Consider the following 22,723-nt stretch of genomic DNA (forward strand, 5'->3'; position numbering starts at 1 on the left):
TCTTTAAAACAGTAACCATACTTTTGTTGAATTTTGTTCTAAGCAATTAAAACATCTTAATCATACCATCTCAAATAGCTTTCTATTAAACATTTTAATAGCTTAATGGATTTAAGTAGGTAGAACTGAAAAAGTTTTGTAGTATGCAGACAAAATGCATCCAGTGCCATGTAATGATGAGTTTGTGTGTTTTTTTTTTTTTTTCTTTTCAGCCTACATGAAACAGATATTCACAAGGAAGATCACCAATTAGAACCTATTTATAGGTCAGAGACATTCTTAGACAGAGACTACTGTGTGTCCCAGGGCACCAGTTATAATTACCTTGATCCAAACTACTTTCCAGCAAACAGATGACATGGAAGAGAACATCATTTACTAGTCCTCTTCAACACATAGCAATGGTATCATTGTTAATTATGTGCACAGTTTGGAAAGATTCTCTGCTTTCCCTAAAATGACACAGCATGGGAGCTTCCTGAGTGTTCTCGTCAAGTACAGCTCTGCACTGTTGTGGCTCTAGATCACGTTCAGCAGTTGAACATTCCTGGTGAGCGAAGGGTTTCCCTGGTGAATTTTTCACCACTAAAAGCCTTTTAGGTGGCGATCTTAAATGGGTGAGATGGAAATGAGAGCACACATTAAAGCAAGAGTAAATTCCAAAGGTTTCAAAGAACTTGGTCATAAATATGATAATGAGAAGACAAAGTATTTATATTAAAACAGTTAAGTAGCTTTCAGTTTTGTGAAAATAGTTTTCAGCACAGAAACTGACTTCTTTAGACAAAGTTTTAACCAATGATGGTGTTTGCTTCTAGGATCTATGCTCTAAAAGAACTCACTGTCCCAGTGGTGGCCATTGTTGGCCTTTAGTAAATCAGAGCTGCTTCCCCATATTGATATCTAATTTCTTTTAACCACAATGAATTGTCCTTATTACAACAGTGAAGCACTACAGGAGGCAATTGTGGCATTGCTTCCTTAACCAGCTCATGGTGTGTGAATGTTATGAAATTGTCACTCAGATATATTTTTTAAATGTAATGTTATATAAGATGATCATGTGATGTGTACAAACTATGGTGAAAAGTGCCAGTGGTAGTAACTGTGTAAAGTCTCTAATTCACAACATTAATTCCTTTAAAATACACAGCCTTCTGCCTCTGTATTTGGAGTTGTCTGTACAACTCATCAAAGAAAACTGCCTAATATAAAAATCATATATATGGTAATAATTTCCCTCTTTTGTAGTCTGCACAAGATCCATAAAAGATTGTATTTTTATTACTATTTAAACAAGTGATTAAATTTAGTCTGCGCAGTGAGCAAGAGTTCACATGCATTCTTTTATACTGCTGGATTTTGTTGTGCATCATTTAAAACATTTTGTATGTTCTTATCTGTGTATACAGTATGTTCTTGAATAATGTTCATTTGTCAGGAGAACTGTGAGAAATAAACTATGTGGATACTGTCTGTTTATATTATAAAATGCTTGTTGTGATTTCCTTTTGGTTAGATTTGGATTTTTTACCAATGTTAAAACCAGAAAACTGGTTTTTTTTTTTTTCTGTCCTTTATAAAGAAGTAAAGAATATATTAGGGAAAATTTTGAAAGTCAACTTGACATCTGTAAAAGATGGTAGTCTTTTCAATTAGTATGTGCTAAAACAGTTAAAGTGTTTACAAAAAGGAAAGAGAGACTGTGGTTAAAGAAAAAGGCAGTTATAAATGCCTAGATGTGAAAAGTTGAGATATTTTATTCTAGATGCTTCCCGACATCCCGATGCTGGGGATTGAACCCAAGGCCCTCATGCATGCTGTGCAAGTGCTTTACCACTAAGCCACATCCCCAGCTCTACTCTTAATTGTTTTTGATGAAAATAAGTCCCGTGGATTTAAACAGGTGGTTTCCTGGAAAGTATTGTTAACTGGGAAAAGATAGTATAAATATTCCAAGATGGATTAAGTATATTATTCCAGATCTAATTTTTAGAGTTGCTTGGTTTTTTGTATTTTTAAATCTAAGGAATGTTATTTATTAGCTCTCTTCAATACATAGCAGGGTATTAAAAATCTACCCTAAGTTTTTTTTAAATTAAGTAATGAAATTTTAAATATAGAAATATGAGAATTTTAAAGTAATATATTAATTAAGGATCACTGGTGATGTTGATACAATATATCATAATCAGAAAGAAAAATTGATGAACTTCTCACCCTGAAATTATTAGTGAGTGGAAGAGGGGAATTGTTAGCATTCTAGACATTTTTATATTAAATGTTATGTGCATATGCCAGAAGATCTGCCTTCAACCTGTAGTTAGGCAAGACAGTAGCACTTGTTGGGAAATTCTGTAACTTCTGTGTTTGTATAGAAATAGTACCAGTTAGTTTTGGAAAACCATTCAGATCTATTCAAAATTCCATGAAGAATGAACTGTTCTTTGGAAGAGGGCAATGAGTGGTATAATTGTTATATAAATAGAATAGACAAAATAACTCAGTTGAATGCGTTTTCAAGGGCAAAGAAGACTTTTTGGTGTTAAAGAGGATTATTTTTCTGCCTGAACAGAAGGTGTGTTTATTTTTAATTCTTCAGCTCAAAGCAATTAGTCCTTCTGGCTTTAAGAGGTTCTAAAGGATAGTAGTAGCAAAGGTTTTGTTTTGTTGTTGAGGGTTGCAGGAATAGACAGGGCTGTCATTTGCATGTAGACTTCCATCTGTCTACACAGAAATATTGGCTACTAAAAAACAAGTAGATTGGAGATCTACTTATTAAAATATTGCTTATTAAGTAGTTCTCAGTAGGTCAGATCTGTTTCCTGGTATATATTATGCTCAAATTAATTACTAATGACTGAAGAAACTTTTAATGATGCCTAAAATCACTGCTATAAGGTTTAGGCAGAAGAGGTTTCCTTTGGTGTGACAAACACTGACATAGCTCTTACTACGTGCCAAGCAAGCATATACTAACTAATTTAATTCTCTGCAATCCAGTGAGACAGGTTCATTTAGTATCCTGTCTAGCCAGAGAGCCATTAAATAACTTGCCCAAGGTCATATAATTAATAAAGTGGTGATGCTTGACTTTAACCTAGACAGATCAGTCCAGACTCAGTGTCTGCCTCACTGTTCTGAGTAAGAATATTCCTGTTGTGTCAGGTATCCCTGAAGTAATAGGAGTGGAGCTGTGTGGGGCTGGTTTGTGTGGTTGCTGGAATATAAACCTGAGCATATGTCTGGGTTTGTAGCACAGGAGAGAAGCCTATGCATGGATGGGGGGAAAGCACTAAAAGATTTTGCTCTTGTGAATTAGGAAAACACATATGCATGTTGGGTGCTTCTCACTTACTTATATTTCTCCCCTTCCCCTTTTGTTTAAATTAAATCACAGAACATAACAATTTACTGAGGTGTGAGGAACATTTTTTAAAAATAGGGAAAATAGTATCACATGTTAATTATTTTGTGGAATTTATTTTTCAGTTATAAGAAGTGTGGATGTTCTATATAAACTGTTTCTTACTGTGGATGATAGGTTGGAAGTCCATTATTCTAGATGCACTGGATGAAACTGGGAGTCTCCAGATTATAAGTAGCTTTTTTTTTTTTTTCATAAGATTATGGAGGCATTGTTCTTTTCAGGCCATAAAGTATTTGTTTGAAATTTTTTACCTTGATGAAAATGTACTGCTCTTCATATCCCAGAAATAAACCTTTTTTTTCTTAGTTTATATAGCAGATTAGTGGATTTTTGGAAGTTGTGTCATATTTAGCTTCATGAGAACAGAGACCATCCATGTCTTTTTGTGTGTGTAGGGCCTGACTTTTAAAGATTCTCCATAAATATTTGTTGGTTGTATGACCAAAGTTTTGGTGAGCTACATTTTTTTTTTTCCCTAGGAAGTTAGGAGACAGCCCCAACACCTGAGTGTGCCTGATTCCTACAAGGCTTGTATCAGGAGAGCCCTTCACAGGACCTGAGAGGACAGGGGAGTTGCCTCCTCCCTTATCTGGAGGATATGGTTCTACCCTGAATGGCTAAGAAGGTTTTAGTCCAATATGCCATCTCAGTTAGGTCACCTCTCTGGATTCCCAGTCTGTAATGTTTTGTGAGAATAGTGGAAAGACACTAGAGTGGAACTTCTGGGTCTTAGTCCAGTTGTGGAAGTGAAGCACTCTGTTGACAGCCTTGTTTCATTGAGCTCTAGGAACTTGTTTGATCCCCACAACTCCTCTCTGAGGTTGGTCACTATCATGATCTCCACTGCACGAATGAGCAAACTGGAGGTACAGAGAATGTTAAGTATGTTAGCCCTTTAGTCCTGTGTGGGGCTGGGGATACAAAGCCCTGCCCTTATGAAGCTTCTAGACTAATGTAGAAGAAAAGCAATAAACAAAGTTTTAAAAAGTACTTAAAGCAGAGATACATGCTGTGAAGAAAAATATGGCTTGAAGAAAAATAATAATGGGAGGATGTGGAATATTGCCATTTTATATAAAATAATCAAGGAAAGCCTCCATGACAAGAGTATATTAGAATGTCAGAGACCTGAATGGAGTGAGGAACTTTGCTGTGGGGATGATCTGTAGGAAGAGGCAGAAGGACAGCAAGGGAGGGCTCTGAGCCAGGAAGGAGCTTGGTGTGCTCAGCAGCATTGTGATGGCCAGTGAAGCTTGAGCCAAATGAGCAGGAGGAAAGTAGTAGCTGATAGGGTCAGAGAGGGTGCAAGGTCAGTTCAGGTGTGGCCTTGAGTATAGCTCATCATAAAGGAGTTTGGATTGTGTTTGGATGTATCCACATACACATATGGCCTTTTGCTAGGCAGAGGTCCTTTCCTGTTTTAAAATCCTATGACTTTAAGGTAATGATGACTTTTCAAGCCATTCAAATAAGTAAAATGTGTTTTAGTAGTAGACCAGGTACTTTTCAGGGGTAGAGCCATTTACCTCTGCTGATTTTTCAAGATGGCTGCCGACTGTAGCCATAAAAGCCATTGGCTGGCTTGTCTGCCTCTTTGCTGTCTCATTTCCCTTACCCACACTGTCAAAGCTCTGGTGGGCATGGGCTGTGTTTGCCCATCTATGGTATGTTTTGGAAGAATGTTAATCCCTACAAAGAGTCATTTTATGTTTTCTGGCACAACTGATAACTTTCATTCTGTAATTTTTTCTCCTTCACTCAAATACTCTTTAGGCTTCCCTATAGAAGTGTGACAACTTGGGGCGGTAATAAAGTATTTGACAACTGTGTGAGTTGTGGGAACATGCTGCACCCTTTCTGTTAATAGATGTGTAATTGTAACCAAAGAAACTTAATTTCTTCTCTAGCAAACACTGACATTTCTGTTTAAGAACGAATGTTAGAGAAAAAGGAAATATGAAAATTACCATGTATCACGAATACATTAAGTATTCTCTTTGTAATAGCTCAAATCTGGTCTGTGGCCAAAATTAAAACCATATAAACGGATCATAAATCTTAGCTATTACTGTGTTTGCTTCTAATTCTGTTTGGAATAAGGCTTCAAATGCTTTCCAGAATGATGTGAGTTAAATAAATAGAGAAAGAGTTATCCTGTCTTCCATTTATTTTATTTGTACACATCCATTTCAAGAAAAAAATGACTTTAAAAATACAATTTTGTCGAAATGGATCCTTATTTGTACAGCCATTGAAGAAAAAAAAATCATGCAAACTGAAACTCTGGTCTTTTGTAGTGACTGAGTGGAAGATGCAGTTATTTCAATAGAATATAGAAGCTCTGATTTGACAACTGTGCACAAAAGAGAACCTGAACTTCACTGATTTGATGCAAGGTTTGCAAACCCCAGGAAAGGGCCCACATGAAACAAATACAACATTGGAATCTGTAAGACACCTGCTTATTAACATGCTCCTCCCACCCATGTCAGTTTTTGTTATTGTTACTGTATTTTTTACTTGTCTGCAAGTGGATGATAACTTGGAATCAAAATTATAAGATGGTTATTTGTCTAAGAAATGAAAAACAAATCATCCCATGCTTTTACTTTGGTCAGTTTATAATTTTAAATTGTTAATTTATAATTGCTGAAATGCACCACCACTGTGTACAGAGGAGTTGAGATTACACAGCGATCAGATTTGTTCTCTTAGCCATTTTGAAAATATTCCAAGTAGCTAAATAGAGAATAAATAACCAGTGTTACTGATGGGTAACATTGGTTACCCTTGGCCTGGGTTTTTGCCATCTTGGAAAAGCTATACAATTTCACATTTTAAGAAATTTCAATAAAATTTTACTCTCTTGATGCTTCTATATATGCTATACATGGCATTGTCTAATCATCTCACTATGGTTCTGAGCCACTAGTGGATGGGAAATGAAGAATCAGCCAGCTACCAGAGGAAGATGTGCCCAAGCCTGCCTCCTTGTTGAGGACCTTCATCAGGGAACGGCATATAAATTTTGGGGAGAAGGAGGAAGATGTGATGGGGAGTTAGGGATGCTGGCTCCTTTTTTGATGAGACTAGAACCAGCTGATCAAACAAGTCCCTGCACTGCACTGTCACAACCTGACCTTGCCCTGAGGTGCAGCCTACATGATAGGTATGTGTGCTGGAGCAAGGGCAGCTGTGTGTGTGAAGAGGCTGATGGTCCCAAGTACACCGTGCAGTGCATGGTTTCCAGACACCTCTCACACGACTCTAGCTGGGAAGCAAACAGTGATGTCACGATTTGGGGGGACACAAGGCTTAACTTGAAACAACATCATGTTAAAAGATGAACCTTTTAATATTTTCCTGTCTCCATTCTGAACATACATGCATTTTTCGCCTTCAGAAAATAGAGTCAATAGCTGTGCAGAGCTGAAGAAAAACTTCTTCTGGCGTTCCTTCTGCATTTATCTATATTTAAAAGGAAAAAAGAGAAAGTCTTAAGACATGTTTGTAAATGAGATTTCTTTCCCCCGATAATGGGGATTAAACCCACAGGTGCTCTACCACTCAACAAGCTACATCCCCATCCCCCATCCCTTTTTTTGAGACAGGGTTTCACCAAGTTGTCCAGGCTGGACTTGAACTTGTGATCCTTCAGTCTCAGATCTCTGAGTAGGTGGGATTACAATCATGTGCGACCATACCCAGCTAAAGTAAATTTTTAATAATGGGGGAAAAAAAGATTACCTACTTTTGCTTGGCAAAATTTAAAAACATAAGACCTTGAGAGGAGCTTAGTGGCAGAGCACTTGCCTGGCTTGTGTGAGGCACTGAGTTTTATCCTCAGCACCACATATAAATAAGTAAAAAATAAAGGCACATCAGCACTATATATATATATATATATATATATATATATATATATATATATATATATATATATATATATAATCCACAGAGAATGAAGAGTAATTGTTTAAAAAAAGAATACCTTCATAGAAAAAAAAAAAAAAAAAAACCCTGAGAGACATGGAAAAGGAACATAGTACCAATGGGGGAAAAATTAGAAATGAGATGAAGAATCAGTAGATATGATCACAGCACACCATTACAACTCAGTGGTATTTAATAGTTTGGCTCTGCAGTGGAAAACATTTATTTGGTCATAACAATGAGAAAAACAACAACAACAGTGAGCTACCACTAGGTATCAGAATTCCTAAACTAAATTCCAAACACTAAATAGTTGACTAGAATGTACAGCAACCACAACACTCACTGCTGGCAGGAATGAAAAAATGATAGAAGCACTTTGGGAGACATTGTAGTTTATTGAAATATATCCATCAGTTGCATTCCTGGGTGTTTACCTAAATGAGTTGAAAACTTAAATCCACACAAAAACCTACACATGGATGTTATAGCAGCTTTATTCATAATTGACAATACTAAAAAGTTAACTGAGATGTCTTTCAGTATTTGGTAAACAAACTGGTAGAATATTATTCAGCCCTAAAAAGAAATGAGCCACCAAGCTGTGAAAGACACAAAGGAAACAATCATGTTACCAGATGACAGAAGCCAATCTGAAAGGGCACATAACTGTATAGTTGCAACTATAATGACATTCTGAAAAAGTCAAAAATAACCGAGACAAAAGAAGACCAGTGTTTGCCAAGGGTGGGGGAGGAGGGAGGGTTAAATGGGAGGATTTAAAGATTTAAAAGATTTAAAGTTAAATGTGGATTTTTAGGGCAGTGAAATTGCTCTGTATGATGCCATAATGGCATTTATAAATTGACCCAGACTCGTATAACGTGCAACGCTAGGAGTATTGTTATAAACCCTAGACTTTGGGTGATAACGATGTGTCAATGTAGGTTCATCTATTATAACAAATTACCAATCTGGTGGGAGGAGTTAGTTAAGATCATAGTGGGGTGGTATTCGCAGATTCGATTTCATGTTTGATTTTGCTGTGAACCTAGAACTGCTCTAAAGTACAAAGTATTTAAAACAATAATAGCAACAAACTCTGTGCCCTGTTTATGCAAAGTGTTGTTAGAGGTCCCAGAAATATTTGGAGTTACCTAAAATGAAGCTTCTGAGTGGTCTGAAGCACGTGGAGTGGGGTGGGATTAGGGCAGGAGAAGGGGTTGAGGGGTAGTATATGGAAAAGAAAGCAAAAGCTAAGACCTCCATGTGGAAATACTCAAGTGCTGAGTTTGCTTGGAGGTTGTTGATTCCCCAGAACACGGAGCCAACAACAGAGGAAGGAGGAAGAGGAGCTGGTTTCCTGGGCCTGAAGGCACTGCCCTTTCCTCTTTGCTAACATCTATAGCACCCATCGCTTAAGATCTGTTCCATCATACAGGTAACATCTACAGGAAGTGGGGCCTGACCAAGCACCAGAGGCACCCAGAAGGCCAGGATAATGTTGGTGCAATTGGGCTAGGAAGGGAAAGCTGTAGAAGCAGACTGTTTTCATGCGGCCAAAACATGCAGTGGAAGAGATGGGGAGAAGATCAGGTTCTGTATTGGGAAATATATCAAGTTTCTGGTCCCCAGGAATTTGTAGGAACACAAACATTCAGTACAGTTCTTTGGTGAATAATGCAAGTTCTTGGCCTTAGTGATCCAATTCTTTGTCCTTGGTGCACACATTTTCCAAAATCCACTTCAGATGTTTACCAGAAGTGGAAGCTAATTAGACTAGGGATTGATCTCAAGTCACCATCTGCTTCAACTACATGTTGAGTTTTCTCCTTATTCATTACCTAATTGATGGGTGCCTGTAATGAAAACTTTTTTGGCCTCGGTGATGCCCTCAGCTTCATCTGGACAAACCCCAACCCTGTTCTGGGCCTTCTGGGCCTCACAATGTTGACAGTATTTTGCAGCAGCATCTTCTTTATCTGTTCTCCAGTGTCTTACTAAACTCTACTAATCCCCTGAACTTAACTGATGTATCGTGGTTCTATTTCTACTAACTAGTCTTGAAATAGTTCTTCTGCCAGTCCATCTTCTGTAATCAATACTAACCAAAACTCTCCAACCATGTGTATATATGCATTTCCAAAGTTGTCTTCCTTCAAAAAGAAACCCATGCCCATGATTTCCTTTTTGTTTGTGGTACTGGGGGCTGAACCCAGGAGTACTCTACCTCTGAGCTGCACCCCCAACCTATTTTTGAGGCAGGATCTCACTAAACTGCCCAGGCTGGCCTTGAACTTGTGATCTTCCTGCTTCAGACCCCTGAATCGCTGGGATTATAGATGCCATGCGCCACCAAGCCTGATGATTCCCATATTCTTATCTCCCAACAAATAATGCATCATGTTTTTCTGAACACTGATTTTAGTACAAAAGAAAAAATTTTCAAAGAACACTGATTAAGTCTGCTCTAGTTTTCTCCTCTTTTTTTTTTTTTTTTTTGGTAATTGATAAGTTGTTGGTTCTATATTACACTCACATCATTTGGATTGACCATTATCCAGGATTCCTTGTAGTTGAAAACACAGTTGTTCATCATAACAACCTTTTAATCCAGTGTGTTACCTTCCTTCTTTTACCACCACAAAGAACTAACAGCTCCTTTGACACATTCAGCTGGTTGCAATTCACTATGAGGTTCAACTTTTTACTTCTTGGACAGCTATAACCCAGCATTAGCCCAAATAGCTGTATGTCATTAAAGAAAAAAATTATTCAATGATATTTATTAAATCATAATAAGGAAGACTTTATTCAGGACCATTGTGATAAGTATAGGAACCACAGCAATGGGATTCTGCAGTGAGGGAGAGACTCTGGGCTCAACTCTGAATACAGCATGGGTAAGTAAGAATTCATGTTAAGGGAAGGGGGGTGGTCAGTGGATATAAAATTACTAAGAGTAACATCAAGACCAGGGAGACTCACTAAACCTAACAACTCTTGCTGAAGACAAGCCTGCATGATCAGACATCACAGGCGTGAGGGTGGGGAGGGGGAAGAAGGAACCTGATCAGATATCCGCAGTGATTGTGGGGGTGGGGGACTTTTGCTATACTGATTTAGCAGAATTCGTGGCTAAAATTGTTTTTTATATGGAAGAACACACATGGGTCTAAAAGAAGGGTTAGGAGCCTGACTGAAGATTGGTCAAGCAGAGAATCTTTGCCAACGTCTAGCTAGACATTAAGTTCTGAGGACGTTAGTCACCTTTGTAATTCCCAGGGCCTGGCTCTAGTAGATAGGAGGTTGAGTGAAAGATGGTGTCCACTATTTTCACACTGCCTCTTCCTTTCCTCACAGAAATGAGCTGTTGTGGGGGCAGAATTATGCTCTTAGGAGCCCGTCTTGTGGCCCACATCCTGGACTTCATGGTAGGATAGGGATTCTCTCTCATTAAAACCAGGCAACCTGGTTCCAGCACAGAAGGCCACTGAGCACAGAGTCTGGAGGGACTGTGTGATTCTCTGAGGGTCCGGAGGTTCCTCAGTAGGATCCTACCAACCAGTCAGGGCAGGTGTTCTGGGGGAAGCTGGTGGCTGGTCTCCAGAGCTTTCGCTGGACTCACTTCTATTTCCACCCCTTCCTTCTCATTGTGCTTTATGGGTTAAATGTTTATTTAATTATTTAAGTAATTTAAGTATTAACTGGATTTATTTAATTAAATAAAACTGCTTCTGGTCACCCAACCAGAGACTACAGTGCTTGTCTCTGTGGAACTCCAAACATACAGAGGTTTAAATAATGAAGCTTTCTAGAAGGAAAAGGGGAGTGGGAATTCTATTAGGCAATCCAGGACCCTCCTTAGACCTATGAAGCAAAGTTTGGGAATCAACTTCGAGAGGCAATGAGGCAACTTCTTTTTTCCTCACACAAGGGTTTTGTGTGGTGTGTGTGTGTGTGTGTGTGTGTGTGTGTGTAGAGAGAAAGGCTGGATTCCTGGAATGGATTTTTAAGAAGCAAAAGAGAATCCAGCTGACTGGGTAAGACCAGAGCCTTTTGTCTCCTTTCCATATTTCTCCCTTAGTTCTTCACATGTTACCTCGACTCTTTCAGAATCTCTAATTCCCGCATGGAGAATATTTTAAGAGAAAAAGTAAGTGGCTCTTATATTTCAACATATAACTGCAATTCAAAGAAAATAGAAAAGAACCAACTAACCAGTGCCTTCTAAGTTACAGAAACTATTCTCTTGATGCTTACAGCTTCAGCAGATTTTAACAGTTAGCTAACAAGGTGCTAGTGTTTCAAGTGTTCTGTGAATAGAGAATCTTGTGTAATTAGCATACTGATTGTTTTATGTGAATGAGACTTCTCAGTGGCTGTGCAAACTTGAAAGTAGAATGTCCTCCAGCACAGGGAGTGTGTTTGCTGTAGTCAGCGCTCATCATACTAACAGCAACCCTCTCTTCCCAAGGATAGTCAAAAGTAAGTTTCCTCATGCCCTTTCCCTAAAAGATCTCTGTGAATCAGCAAAGTAAAAGTTTATAAGGTTTTAATGTATTTAATTAATAACCAGGTTGACAGAGATGCTTCTAAGAATTTACCCTTTTTGGTCTGAGACTTGCTACAAAACCCTTTAACAAGTGGTGTCCTGATTCAGTGTAGTGTTCAGTGTTCTTTTTTTTTTTTTTCTTTTGGTACCAGGGATTGAACTCAGGGGCACTCAACCTCTAAGTCACATTCCCAGCCCTTTTTTTGTATTTTGTTTAGAGACAAGGTCTCTCTGAGTTGCTTAGTGCCTCATCATTGCTGAGGCTGGCTTTGAACTTATGATCCTCCTGTCTCAGCCTCCTGAGCAGCTGGGATTACAGGTGTGCACAATGTCACCAGGCTCTCCTCATCAGTATAGAAAAAGGGTCTTTTTGGTTTTTGTTTGCTTGTTTGTTTTTATTAACAAGTCACAAACAAATGGACAGGAGACAGTAAATTTTCAAGTTTTCACCCAACTTCTTGAAGAAAAAGTAGAGCAGTCAGCAGAACATGGTGTTAAATTAAGACAGCAGGTACATTGCTTTGAAACCTGCACATTTTGTCTCCTCTATGAATTTGTAACTCATACAACAGTTGGCTGGTTCAAACACTGACCACATCTAATTGTGTTCTTCCTAGATTTTCCACACTGCTCAAAACTTGAGTTTTATTTTTGTTTTTCATGTGTTGGCAACATGGGTTTTCTAGGACAAACCCAAGCTGTCTCAGAGTGGGTTAGGATTGTTGTCTGTCACCACCATCTTCTTATCCTGTCCTCTGTTAAACCAGACACAGCTTCACACCACAGGGATCAGAGATAACAGGGTGAGGCTCTGCAAAGGCAGAGTCCTCGCCCTGCGGTCCCTGTGCGCATCTGAACAGATGTGTTTTTCAAAAGCAAAGGTAATGTGACAGGCTGCTCCTGGGGAGCAATCTACTTCCCATGTCCAGTCAGACCACAGATTTCTCCTCATGCTCAAGGCCATAGAAAGAAGGAGGACTCTACATACCTTGTTTCAGAGAGACTTAGACAACACACAGCAAAAACATAAGGATGATTTATAACCTGCACGTCAATGGCTTCTCTGTGAACAGGACTTTCCAAAGCACTTGAAATGTGTCCATTGACAGTGTTTCATGGTACTGTTTTTCCTTCTTTCTCCACCTCCTTTCCATTCTGTCTGAAGTTTTAACTCTCAAACAGATCTTTTCACAGATATGAAAAGAACATCCATCCTTTCTAACAGTGACCTTTCTAGAACACATCTGCTCATTTTTCCTGTGCATAGCTTCCTACTGGTTCCCTCCAGCATTTACATCACACTTCCTAGGACAGGCTAGGACCATGTCATGTGGGAGTCAACAGTCAAATGTGGCTTTAAACCACTAGAAATGTGAATAATATAACCAAGGATCCAGATTTTTGGTACAATTAAAATTAACCAAGTTCAAAACTGATGTTTAATTCTGTTATCATGAAATTTAAAAATACGTTTGGAACAACTTGGGCATGTGAAATCTACCTTTCCAACTGTCAATTTTACAAATATAATGATTCTAGTATTTCTGATGAATTAAAAAAAATATATATATATATGCTTAACTTGTCAAGTCAAGGACAGGAGGGGGCAGAGAAAAGGCATATATATATATATATATATATATATATATATAGTCAGTGGACCTTTATTTTATTTATTTACTTATTTATTTCTATGTAGTACTGAGTCTCAAACCCAGTGCCTCACACATGCTAGGCAAGCATTCTACCACTGAGCTACAACCCCAACCCCTCTGATGAAAATTTGAATCTAGATTGAACTATGCCCAGAATAACAGATTTTGAAGACACAGTTCAAAAAATATAGGAAAAAAATTTCATTAATTTTTATATTGATTACATGTTGAAATGATAATAAAATATATAAATAAAAATAAAATATGTGGAATTAAATAAATATATAAATTAATTTCATCTGTTACTTCTTATTTTTTGTTTATGTGACTATACTGCAATGTTTCAACAACATTCTGAGATATGTCATCAGGGATATTTTGCAAATATCATAGATTATATTTATATAAACTAATATGGTTGCAATGTCCCTAGGCCATATAGTCTTTGTTTTTTTTTTTTTTTTCTTTTTGGATAGTGGGGATTGAACCCCGGGTCTTAAGCATGCTAAGCAGACTCTACTTCTGAGCTACTTCCCCAACCCTTTTGTTTACTTTTTATTTAAAAATTTTTTTTTTAGTTGTAGATGAACACAATACCTTTATTTTATTGTTTATTTTTTATGTGGTGCTGAGAATAGAACCCAGTGCCTCATACATGTTAGGCAAGTACTCAACCATTGAACCATAGCCCCAGCCACCCAAGCCTCTTATTTTCACTTTTTATTTTGAGACAGGGTCTTGCTAAGTTGCCCAGGCTGGCCTTGCATTTCCATCCGGAGTAGCTGGGATTATCTGATCATTGTTGAACATGCATTATATTGTTGACCAAAATGTTCTTATATGGCCTTTGACTTGTACTAGAAAAAAATTAAATTACATATGTGACCAATTTTATATTTCTACAAGCAGTGCTGGTCTAGCAAATTTATTGGATGAAGGAGGAACGAGTGGATTCAAAGTTCTTCTCAGACTGGCTTTGACCTTGCCTTTTCATCTAATCTGCCACTACTTTTAATTCATCTATTTGGCACTGTATCCTGTGCCAGCGTTACCAGGCTCTTTCTCACGTTAGTGCCTTTGTGTCCTCTTCTCCATCTGCCAGGAACTTCTATTCACCCTTCAGAATCCAAATTCTAAAGCTTTTTCCTACCTCCCTAGGCCCAAGCTCTATGTCCCCCAAGACCTAAAGCATTGTGTAAACTCTATTTTTTCACTTTCAACTTGCTGTGGATACGGAGTTTCACATGCTTTTTCCTCTTTGAGTTCCCAGCAAGCCTTAGCCAGGAGATATGCCCAATAAATGTATGCTGACTGTGCTCACTCTCTGCTGGTAGAGCCAGGACAGTAGCTCCTGGAGAGGTTCTGAGTTCAAGTGAAGGGGCTACCTGGAGACAGGCGAAGGCAAAACCCACCATATGATTAAAGTGACATCAGAGGAACAAAGTCGAGAACGTGTTCAAATTAGCACAAAGGCTGGGATTCTCTTCTGCAAGCTCTTCTGGGAGGCTATAGCACTCAGCAACACAACTCAGGTCAACAGGACCCCCAGGGTGCAGTGAACTTTGCACAGAATCCAAAGGTCTTTGCAGGAGTCTGGGGAAGATCTGAAGAGCAGGACAGGAGCCGGCAGAGAAAAGGCTAAGCAGGGTCATGAAGAAGGAGTTCCTTAAGTCTCCCAGAAACAGGGTGAAGATTTATACTTAACTTGTCAAGTCAAGTGAGGGAACAGAATATCAGGGCTCCTCTAAGTCAGTCTCCTAACACACATTTCTCTTTACTGGATAAGTGGTGTGCGCACGCACAGTGTTCAAATCTGGGCTGCTAGTTTCAACCAGAGCAGATCCAGATTAAAAACTCAGATGCGGGGCTGGGGATGTGGCTCAAGCGGTAACACGCTTGCCTGGCATGCGCGGGGCACTGGGTTCGATCCTCAGCACCACATAAAAATAAAAAAAAAAATATGTTGAAGATGTTGTGTCCACCAAAAACTGAAAAATAAATATTAAAAAATTCTAAAAAAAAAAAAAAATCTCAGATGCCTTCAGACTCCTAAACTGGTAAGTAAATTGGCTGAGGTGGGACATTGATAAAAGAGGCCAAACATCAAGAAACTGGGAAGTACCAAAGCCTTTTTATATTTCAAAGCACTCTTCTTAGGGAAATATAGAAAGAAAAGAAAGTAGAAATGAATATTTTTAATCTCTTTAAAATGACTCAGCAGTCTTTCCTATGAAAAGAAAAAAAGTCAAATGAAGGATGTTTGTTCACTGCATCGTTGTTAGTAATAGACAAAGACAAATTAAACTAGGAACATCTTAGTTGAAAAACCATAGAATATCTATGTTATGCCATATTATAAAACTCTTCAAAAAGAAACATCATCGTGATATGTATCGACCTAGAGATGTTTAGAGAAATGTGTATGGGATGGAAATGTCTTCATGAAATTAGAATCCCTTACCACCGGATATGTGTGTGCACATAGTAGATTGACGTCAAAGAGAGAAAGAGAATGGGTGCGTGTGCAAGGTGGGGTGGGACATGGAGGGGAAGAGGAGATGGTGAGGAAGGTAGGAAGATGCACGGTGAACTGTTCACGTTGGTTATATGAGGGGAGTAGAGTTGAAAGGAATCTTATGCAATGGGTACGTGCTCACACACACACGTACCTGTGTACGTTTCACTTATAGGAAGCACTTATTACTTTAGTAATCTGAAAAAAAAATCTGAAATAAATCTAATCCCCGTCACTAATGTGAACACTTGACAGTTTAAACACAAGTAGGACCACTGAGTCACCTGTTAATGCTCTCCTCTCTAACCTCTGATCTTCAGAGACTCTCTAGGGAAATGTCCCTACCCACACCTGTGTGGGGGCCTTCAAGCATCCCCTGACATAGCCTCTGCCTACTAAAACACGAGTGAAAATCCAGAAAAAGGTCAACAGTTATAGGAGTTTTGAAAACTTGGACTGTTACCTATTGCCAATGGAACTAGACCCCATGATCTCTTTCCCAATTTCTCTCCTTTTGGTTCTGAGGATCCAACCTAGGGCCTTGCATAGGCATGATCTGCTTCTGACTCAGTAAACGTCCAGAACAACAAGCATCTGTCCTTCTGCCAAGTAAACTGACTTTTGAAGGGGAGAGTTTCCTTTCACCCAAACAGTACATCTTTTTTCTGTATCCAATTTAAGACTGTAATTACCAAAAGAACAACTGACAAGGGAGAGGGGGGCCATCTAAAACCTGAAGGATTGCCGCAGTCTGGCTGGGCACAAATCATTGAGCCTCCACAAAGCACTTGTATGTTCAAACAGGAAACTTTATTGCCTGAACTCCAACAGCACTCCACCACACTCCCCGGAAACTCTACCGAACGCCACCCACGCGGCTCCTCTCCGGCACACCACACTAACCGGAACTCCCTCCACCAGAACTTCACCAACCAACACGAACTCCCCAGGAAATCCCTTTGAGAACTCCAAAGTAGCAGAGTTCAATTCTCAGCACTGGGTTCAATTCTCAGCACTGCATGTAAATAAATGATTAAAATAAAGGTCCATCAACAATTAAAAAATATTTTTAAAAAATGTTGAAGACAAATGTGAGATTTTTCCTAGAAAGCAGATGGTAAAATAATAGCAGTGTAGGTCTAAATGTAGAACTATACTCTCTGATATAGAAGTTACTTGCCACGTGTAACTCATGAGTACTTGAAATGTAGCTTTTCTGAACTGAGATGTGCTGTAAATGTTAAATACACACCAGATTTCAAAGTTGATAAAGTCTGTTGTTTTGTTTACTGTTTACTGTGGCTAGTAGAAAATTTCAAATGACTCACATTATATTTCTATTGAACTGTGCTTTTACGGAAGGCAAATAATGGAGATCTATGAATGGTGTGTTCCTGAGGAAAATTAAGGAGTAGTGGTACATAAAAGTACTCAAAATAGGGCTGGGTGTATTCAGTGGTAGAATATTTGGCTTGCATGAACAAGGTGCTGGGGTTGATTCCTGGGTAATACAAAACCCAAACCAAAACTATCATCAACAACAGAAACAAGTACAACAATAATAACAAAACAAAGCTAATTAGAGAAATCTTTTTGGAGTTACAAAAAGTGTCATCAGTGCTATTAAAAATCAACAAAAACAGACTTATATCTGGACACAATTCCTGCATGACATGAAGAAAATGCTTAAAAATTTGAAAAAAAGTTGAACAAGTTTACTTCCAAATTTGTCTCTGCCTTTTCCTCTATAACACTGAATACCTGAAAACAAGGGAGCAATGTTTACTATCTTTTGGTAGAAAAATAATTACTTTTTTAAAAAATTTAATTGTTATTTTTTTGGTATTGAGGATTGAACCTAGGGTCTCATGTGTGCAAATCCAAGTGCTTTACACTAGACAAATAACCCGGAACAACACTGAGCACTGATGTGTCAGGAGACTAAACTTGGCCACACTGTTTGTGAAGGGGGACATGGCAGCCAAAGAGCAGCTCAACAAAAGCTTATTCTCTCCTTTACAGAGGCAGAGTTGCCAAAGGAACTTGATTTTCTCTATCTGTAAACCCCACATTTAATGAATGACTGTTCTCTTTTTATTTTCTCAAATGATTAAAAGTAAGAGGTAACCCAAGGTAAGATCTCACCTGTTATCAGTCCCTCTTTATCTATGGCCTGAGGTGTGTCTAGGCTAATTATGCCACGTGCAAATCACATGTAAAATGGAGAAAAACAAGCATAAGAAATTATATCATGATGTTCATCAATGATTATCTTTGGGTGGAAGAATTCTGGATAATTTTAATTTTTATCTTTATGCTCAAATATTTTAGTTTCTTTCTTAAACAATGTGTAGTTGCATACTTTTGTGCTTAGAAAAAAGGGAGGCTGTAAATACCAATTTATGCAATTCTGTACCTCTCAGGTACAGAGATCTCTGTGGTTTCTCTCAGCTCACAAGCCCTCCTTTTCTGGGAATTCCTTGTCCCCACCCACAGGAGCTTGGAAAAGCCCCTGTGACAACCTGCTTGTCCCTACTTAATAGGATCAGTTAGGTCCTAAGTAGAGCAAAGCCCATCAGAAAATTTTCCTTGGGGATTTGGAACTGGGAATCAGAGATTGTCAGGGTAGCATGGGAATGTGGAAACGGTTAGGTGACCATATTCTAAAGAAGAAGGGAATGAAATGTTTGAGAAGTAGAGGGCTTCAGCTGGGAGCTTGCTAAAGCCTGGTCCCTCCGCTCTAGGGCCTGCTTTCGGCATTTGGTGGCATTCCTTGCATTTCAGGTCAGACCAGCTGGGTTGGGTGCCTGTTACCCACAAGGAGTCCAGATTGATATTCTCTATAGTCACAATCATGCTTTAAAAACTCACAGCAATCTGGGCGTGGTGGCGTGCACCTGTAATTCCAGGCAAGAGGATTGCAAGTTCAAAGCTGGTCTCGGCAATTTAGCAAGACTCTAAGCAACTTAGTGAGACCCTGCCTCAAAAAAAAGAACTAGGGATGTGGTTCAGTGGTTAAATGCCCCTGGGTTCAATCACTGGTACCAAAAGAAAAAAAAAAAAAAGAAAGAAAGAAATTATTTTGAGACAGGGTCTTACTAAGTTACTCAGACTAACTGAGAGTTTGCAATCCTCCTGCCTCAGCCTCCTGCATTGCTGGGACTATAGGTGCACTACTGTACCCAGCTGTTTTCTACTAGAACAAGCATTAATTACTTTTGTAATTAGATTTAAAATTTTTTTTTTCTCCAAGAATTGTAGAGTGACAGACTTGGAGAATTCCAGGAGAGTATGTTCTGTCCACCCACTTTATTTTAAGAAGAGAAACTGAGAGGCTAAACAATGAAATGACTCACCAAAGTTCCCAAACTGGGTCAGGGGCTTTTTGATGTCTCCACCAGGGAGTGTTTGGCTAGCACTGGTGCTTTTCACCCAAAATGCTACACCTCAGTTATTTATTCAATAATAAATTCTCTCAGTCACAGTGAAAGAAAGCTTCCTCCTGTGGGTGAGTCTAGTCCACTGGGTTGCTCTGTGCTGCTGAGTCCAGATTCTGCCACCACTGGTTGATGGCATCTGCCTGAAATGCATGGAGGAAGGGGTAAAATGGAGAAAGTCCTCTTTTCCAGAGGGTAAGCAAGGCTTTCCTTTATGAGAGAGGCAGAAAGCAGAAACCTGGGGCATACCTGTGCCACAGACTCCTATCCCCGAGTGTGTAAGAAGTCCTGGCTTTATCTGCATGGGTGGCAGACAGCCGCACACTCAGGCAGAGGGACAGAGCAGCTTCTCCCAGCAGTCCCCCAGGAGGCTCAAGGACTGGAGTCTGTTTTACATATTTGCAGAGTGGCTCATAAATGTTACCTCACTACAGACCCAGCTGCCAGCATCTCCAAAATGTAGGGGAAGCTGAAGAGATGATCTGAAGGGGACTGGAATTTTCCTTTCCCATTAGAAACTCAGAATTTAAGAAAGTTCCAAGGTAGATTCCAGAAGTCAGATTTCTCTTAGATCTGTTAGCCCTGTGTCCATGTGCCAGTCATTTGTGAATCTGTAGAATTCGGGTTGGAACAATTTAAGAGAGAGAAAAGGGATTTTCTGACTCTGAAATTAGTTTAAACCCCGAATTCCTTAGAGATGTTCTCATCTTTATGCATCTTTGAAAGAGTATGACATTTCCTTTCTACCTGGAAAATTCGTGTGTGTTCCAGGCTGCACAAAATTACTAGAAGACCTATCTGGACAGGCCTTTTCAACCCTGAATTTTTAAGACTGCGCTCTTATATGATGCACTTTTTGTTTGTTTTTGAAGATTTTAGTCTTCACTTTATGTGGCAATAAGAGGTTACATGAAGCATTCCAGGAAGCATTTGATATCCTGAGTTATATTAAGAGGCACCTTTCGGTATATCCAGGGCTTCTTAGTATTCTGGAGAGTGGACCATTGCAGGTTTAGAATATATGAATTCATTCCCAGTGGTTTTTCCCAAGGAATTGACAGTGTCATCTCTGAGACAAGTCTGATTGTTTATTGTTTGGTGCCTCTAAGTCCTATGATTAGCAAGAGGCAGAGCCCCACTCTCTCACCTGGTGGGAGGGCCTCAGGATTTTGTTCCTGACATCTGCCACAGCTTCCTGGGGGCATCCTAGCCTTACCTTCTTGTATCCTTTCTGCCCAAGGCAATAGGGTGAGCTTTTAGATTGGAGCCCTGATTCCATCTGCCCCCTCTGGTAGTTCCCATTACCCAAAGGGCAATTAGTGGCTCCTATGTAAGGTTCCTCTTGATCTAGTCCTTGCTTTCCTCTCCACACCCATCTTTGTCCCTGTTTTCCTGGTGTGTTTCACGGTCGAGTGGAGTGATGTGTCCCTCTTGACCTTTTCACTCAGGGTGCCCTCTGCATGGAGTGCCCTGTTCCCCACACGGCACCCGGTGGACACTCTGCCTGGTACTTCTCAGGCGGCCTTCCTGGATACCTTTCCTCAGACTAGCGAAAAGGCATTCTGTGCTTGCTTTGAACCTATCCTGCGATCCCAGGTGTGTCGATCTCCCCACTAACCCCTTAAGCTATGTAGGCAAGAACTGCGTCTAAACAACTAGAGCAATGTGTGGAACATGGGCACCTCACACCCAGCCATGGAATGAGTGAAGCAAAGGGACCAAGCAGTTTACCAAATACCTGTATTAGTGATGGTGCCTGAGCTTGGGTAACAACTCATGAACATTAAGTTGAAACTGCCACCTCCCCACAGCATCTCCCCTCTTTCACCTATTACCTGCTTCCCTGGCCCCATATGCTGCTTCTCCCCAGAACGTTAATTATTGCAAGAAATTGAGGCAAAGGAGCCAAGTGCCAATCATGAACTATGTAAACTCTAGAACTTGAAGGCATCACATCTTGGATCTAGAAGAGACCTTTCAGATCATCACTTTATGTGGCAATAAGAGGTTACATGAAGCCAAGGTCATCCAGAGTCCATGGCAGAAACTTTATGTCCCACCCATTCTCTCTTGGAAAAGGCAGTTTTCAGCAAGTATAATGCCATCTGTGAAACATATGTGACCAAGTTTTGTTAGTCTATATAATAGATAACTGTTTTTGATTGAGACAATGGTGAAGAAAAGTCAGGAGCTCATATCTTGGCCCAATTCTGCAGTTGCATGCAGTTCCAGATCCCCTAACCATCTTTCCCAGACTTTTTTTTCTTGAAAAGGGGCAAATGGCTCATTTTGGGGGTCACAGGAGGGCATGAAATGACTCACCTTCCGTAGCTGTGTTTTCGTCTCATAGTAGGCGATCACAGGAATGGATGCTCTGTAGTAGGTTTCCAGACGCTTGGCGATGGTCTTGGAGGCGTCGTCCATGCGCGGGCTGCTCTGGCTCCTTTGGAGCAGACGGTTGGTCATGGTGTCTGCCGAGCAGTCCATGCAGATCACCAAGTGTGGGTCTCTGATCTGAGGTGGATGGAGCAGAGCACAGATCGTCAGAAGTTCCACTCTGCTGATGCTTGGGGCCCCCATCTCTTTCATTTCTTGGCGTTCTGGGTCCTCTCAAGAGCCCAGAATGATATCAAGGCACAGCAGGGATTAGACTTCAGGGCTCCTCATTTCTGGGTCAGTCCCTTTCTGTATGCTGTCTAAGAGCTGTTTCTTGTCCTCAGTTTAAGATCATGGTACACAATGCAAGGATAGTATGCGCTCCAGTGCAGACAGTCTGCCTTCACACTGAAGGGGTGGGGTGAGGTGTGATATTTGCTCCTATGGGGAATCTTCCCTGACCTACTGAGGCAGCACTAATCACTTCCCTTCTCCATACCACCATTACAACTTCTTCTAGCCACCAGTAGATACTGTGTGGGGGTGAAGGGAGCATAATGGCTGAGCATGCAAAGATTGGAGTCAAGCTGTTTAGGGCCAAATCCTGGTACGGTGATTTGTCTCCAAGATGGACTTGATTAATTCCTGATCTTGCTTTACTTGTTAGCTATTCCTTTGTTGATATGTAAAGCCTATTCCTCTACCCCTTGAATCTGAGCTGACTTATAACTGTTTTGGCCAACAGAATATAATGGTATAATGCCACACACTATCATATAGGTCCTAAGGAATTTTGTGATTTCTGTCTGTCTAGTTAGCAAC

General features: G+C 39.7%; 2 protein-coding genes across 13 annotated transcripts in view; one reads left to right on the forward strand and one right to left on the reverse strand.

The window, feature by feature from the left end:
* Nucleotides 1-5,508, forward strand: part of ZZZ3 (zinc finger ZZ-type containing 3) — a 110,511-nt gene extending 105,003 nt beyond the window's left edge. For 3 of the 9 annotated variants that reach the window (XM_081307947.1, XM_081307946.1, XM_081307949.1), the window contains one exon: nt 213-5,505. In XM_081307947.1, coding sequence (XP_081164073.1) covers nt 213-357 — 145 coding nt within the window. In that variant the 3' untranslated portion in view covers nt 358-5,505. Of the gene's footprint in view, nt 1-212 lie in introns of all 9 variants that reach the window. The other 6 variants (XM_081307953.1, XM_081307951.1, XM_081307948.1 and 3 more) reach the window with 4 other exon arrangements.
* Nucleotides 5,509-5,686: 178 nt separating this feature from the next.
* The window catches only part of AK5 (adenylate kinase 5), a 264,012-nt gene continuing 246,975 nt past the window's right edge, over nt 5,687-22,723 (reverse strand). For 3 of the 4 annotated variants that reach the window (XM_081307956.1, XM_081307957.1, XM_081307955.1), the window contains 2 exons: nt 21,848-22,039; nt 5,687-6,898 (listed from right to left, as the gene is read on the reverse strand). In XM_081307956.1, coding sequence (XP_081164082.1) covers nt 6,830-6,898; nt 21,848-22,039 — 261 coding nt within the window. In that variant the 3' untranslated portion in view covers nt 5,687-6,829. Of the gene's footprint in view, nt 6,899-21,843; nt 22,040-22,723 lie in introns of all 4 variants that reach the window. The other variant, XM_081307958.1, reaches the window with a different exon arrangement.

This window comes from Spermophilus citellus (genome assembly GCF_964194105.1).
Source record: "Spermophilus citellus genome assembly, chromosome: 9".
NCBI classification, from domain to species: Eukaryota; Metazoa; Chordata; class Mammalia; order Rodentia; family Sciuridae; genus Spermophilus; species Spermophilus citellus.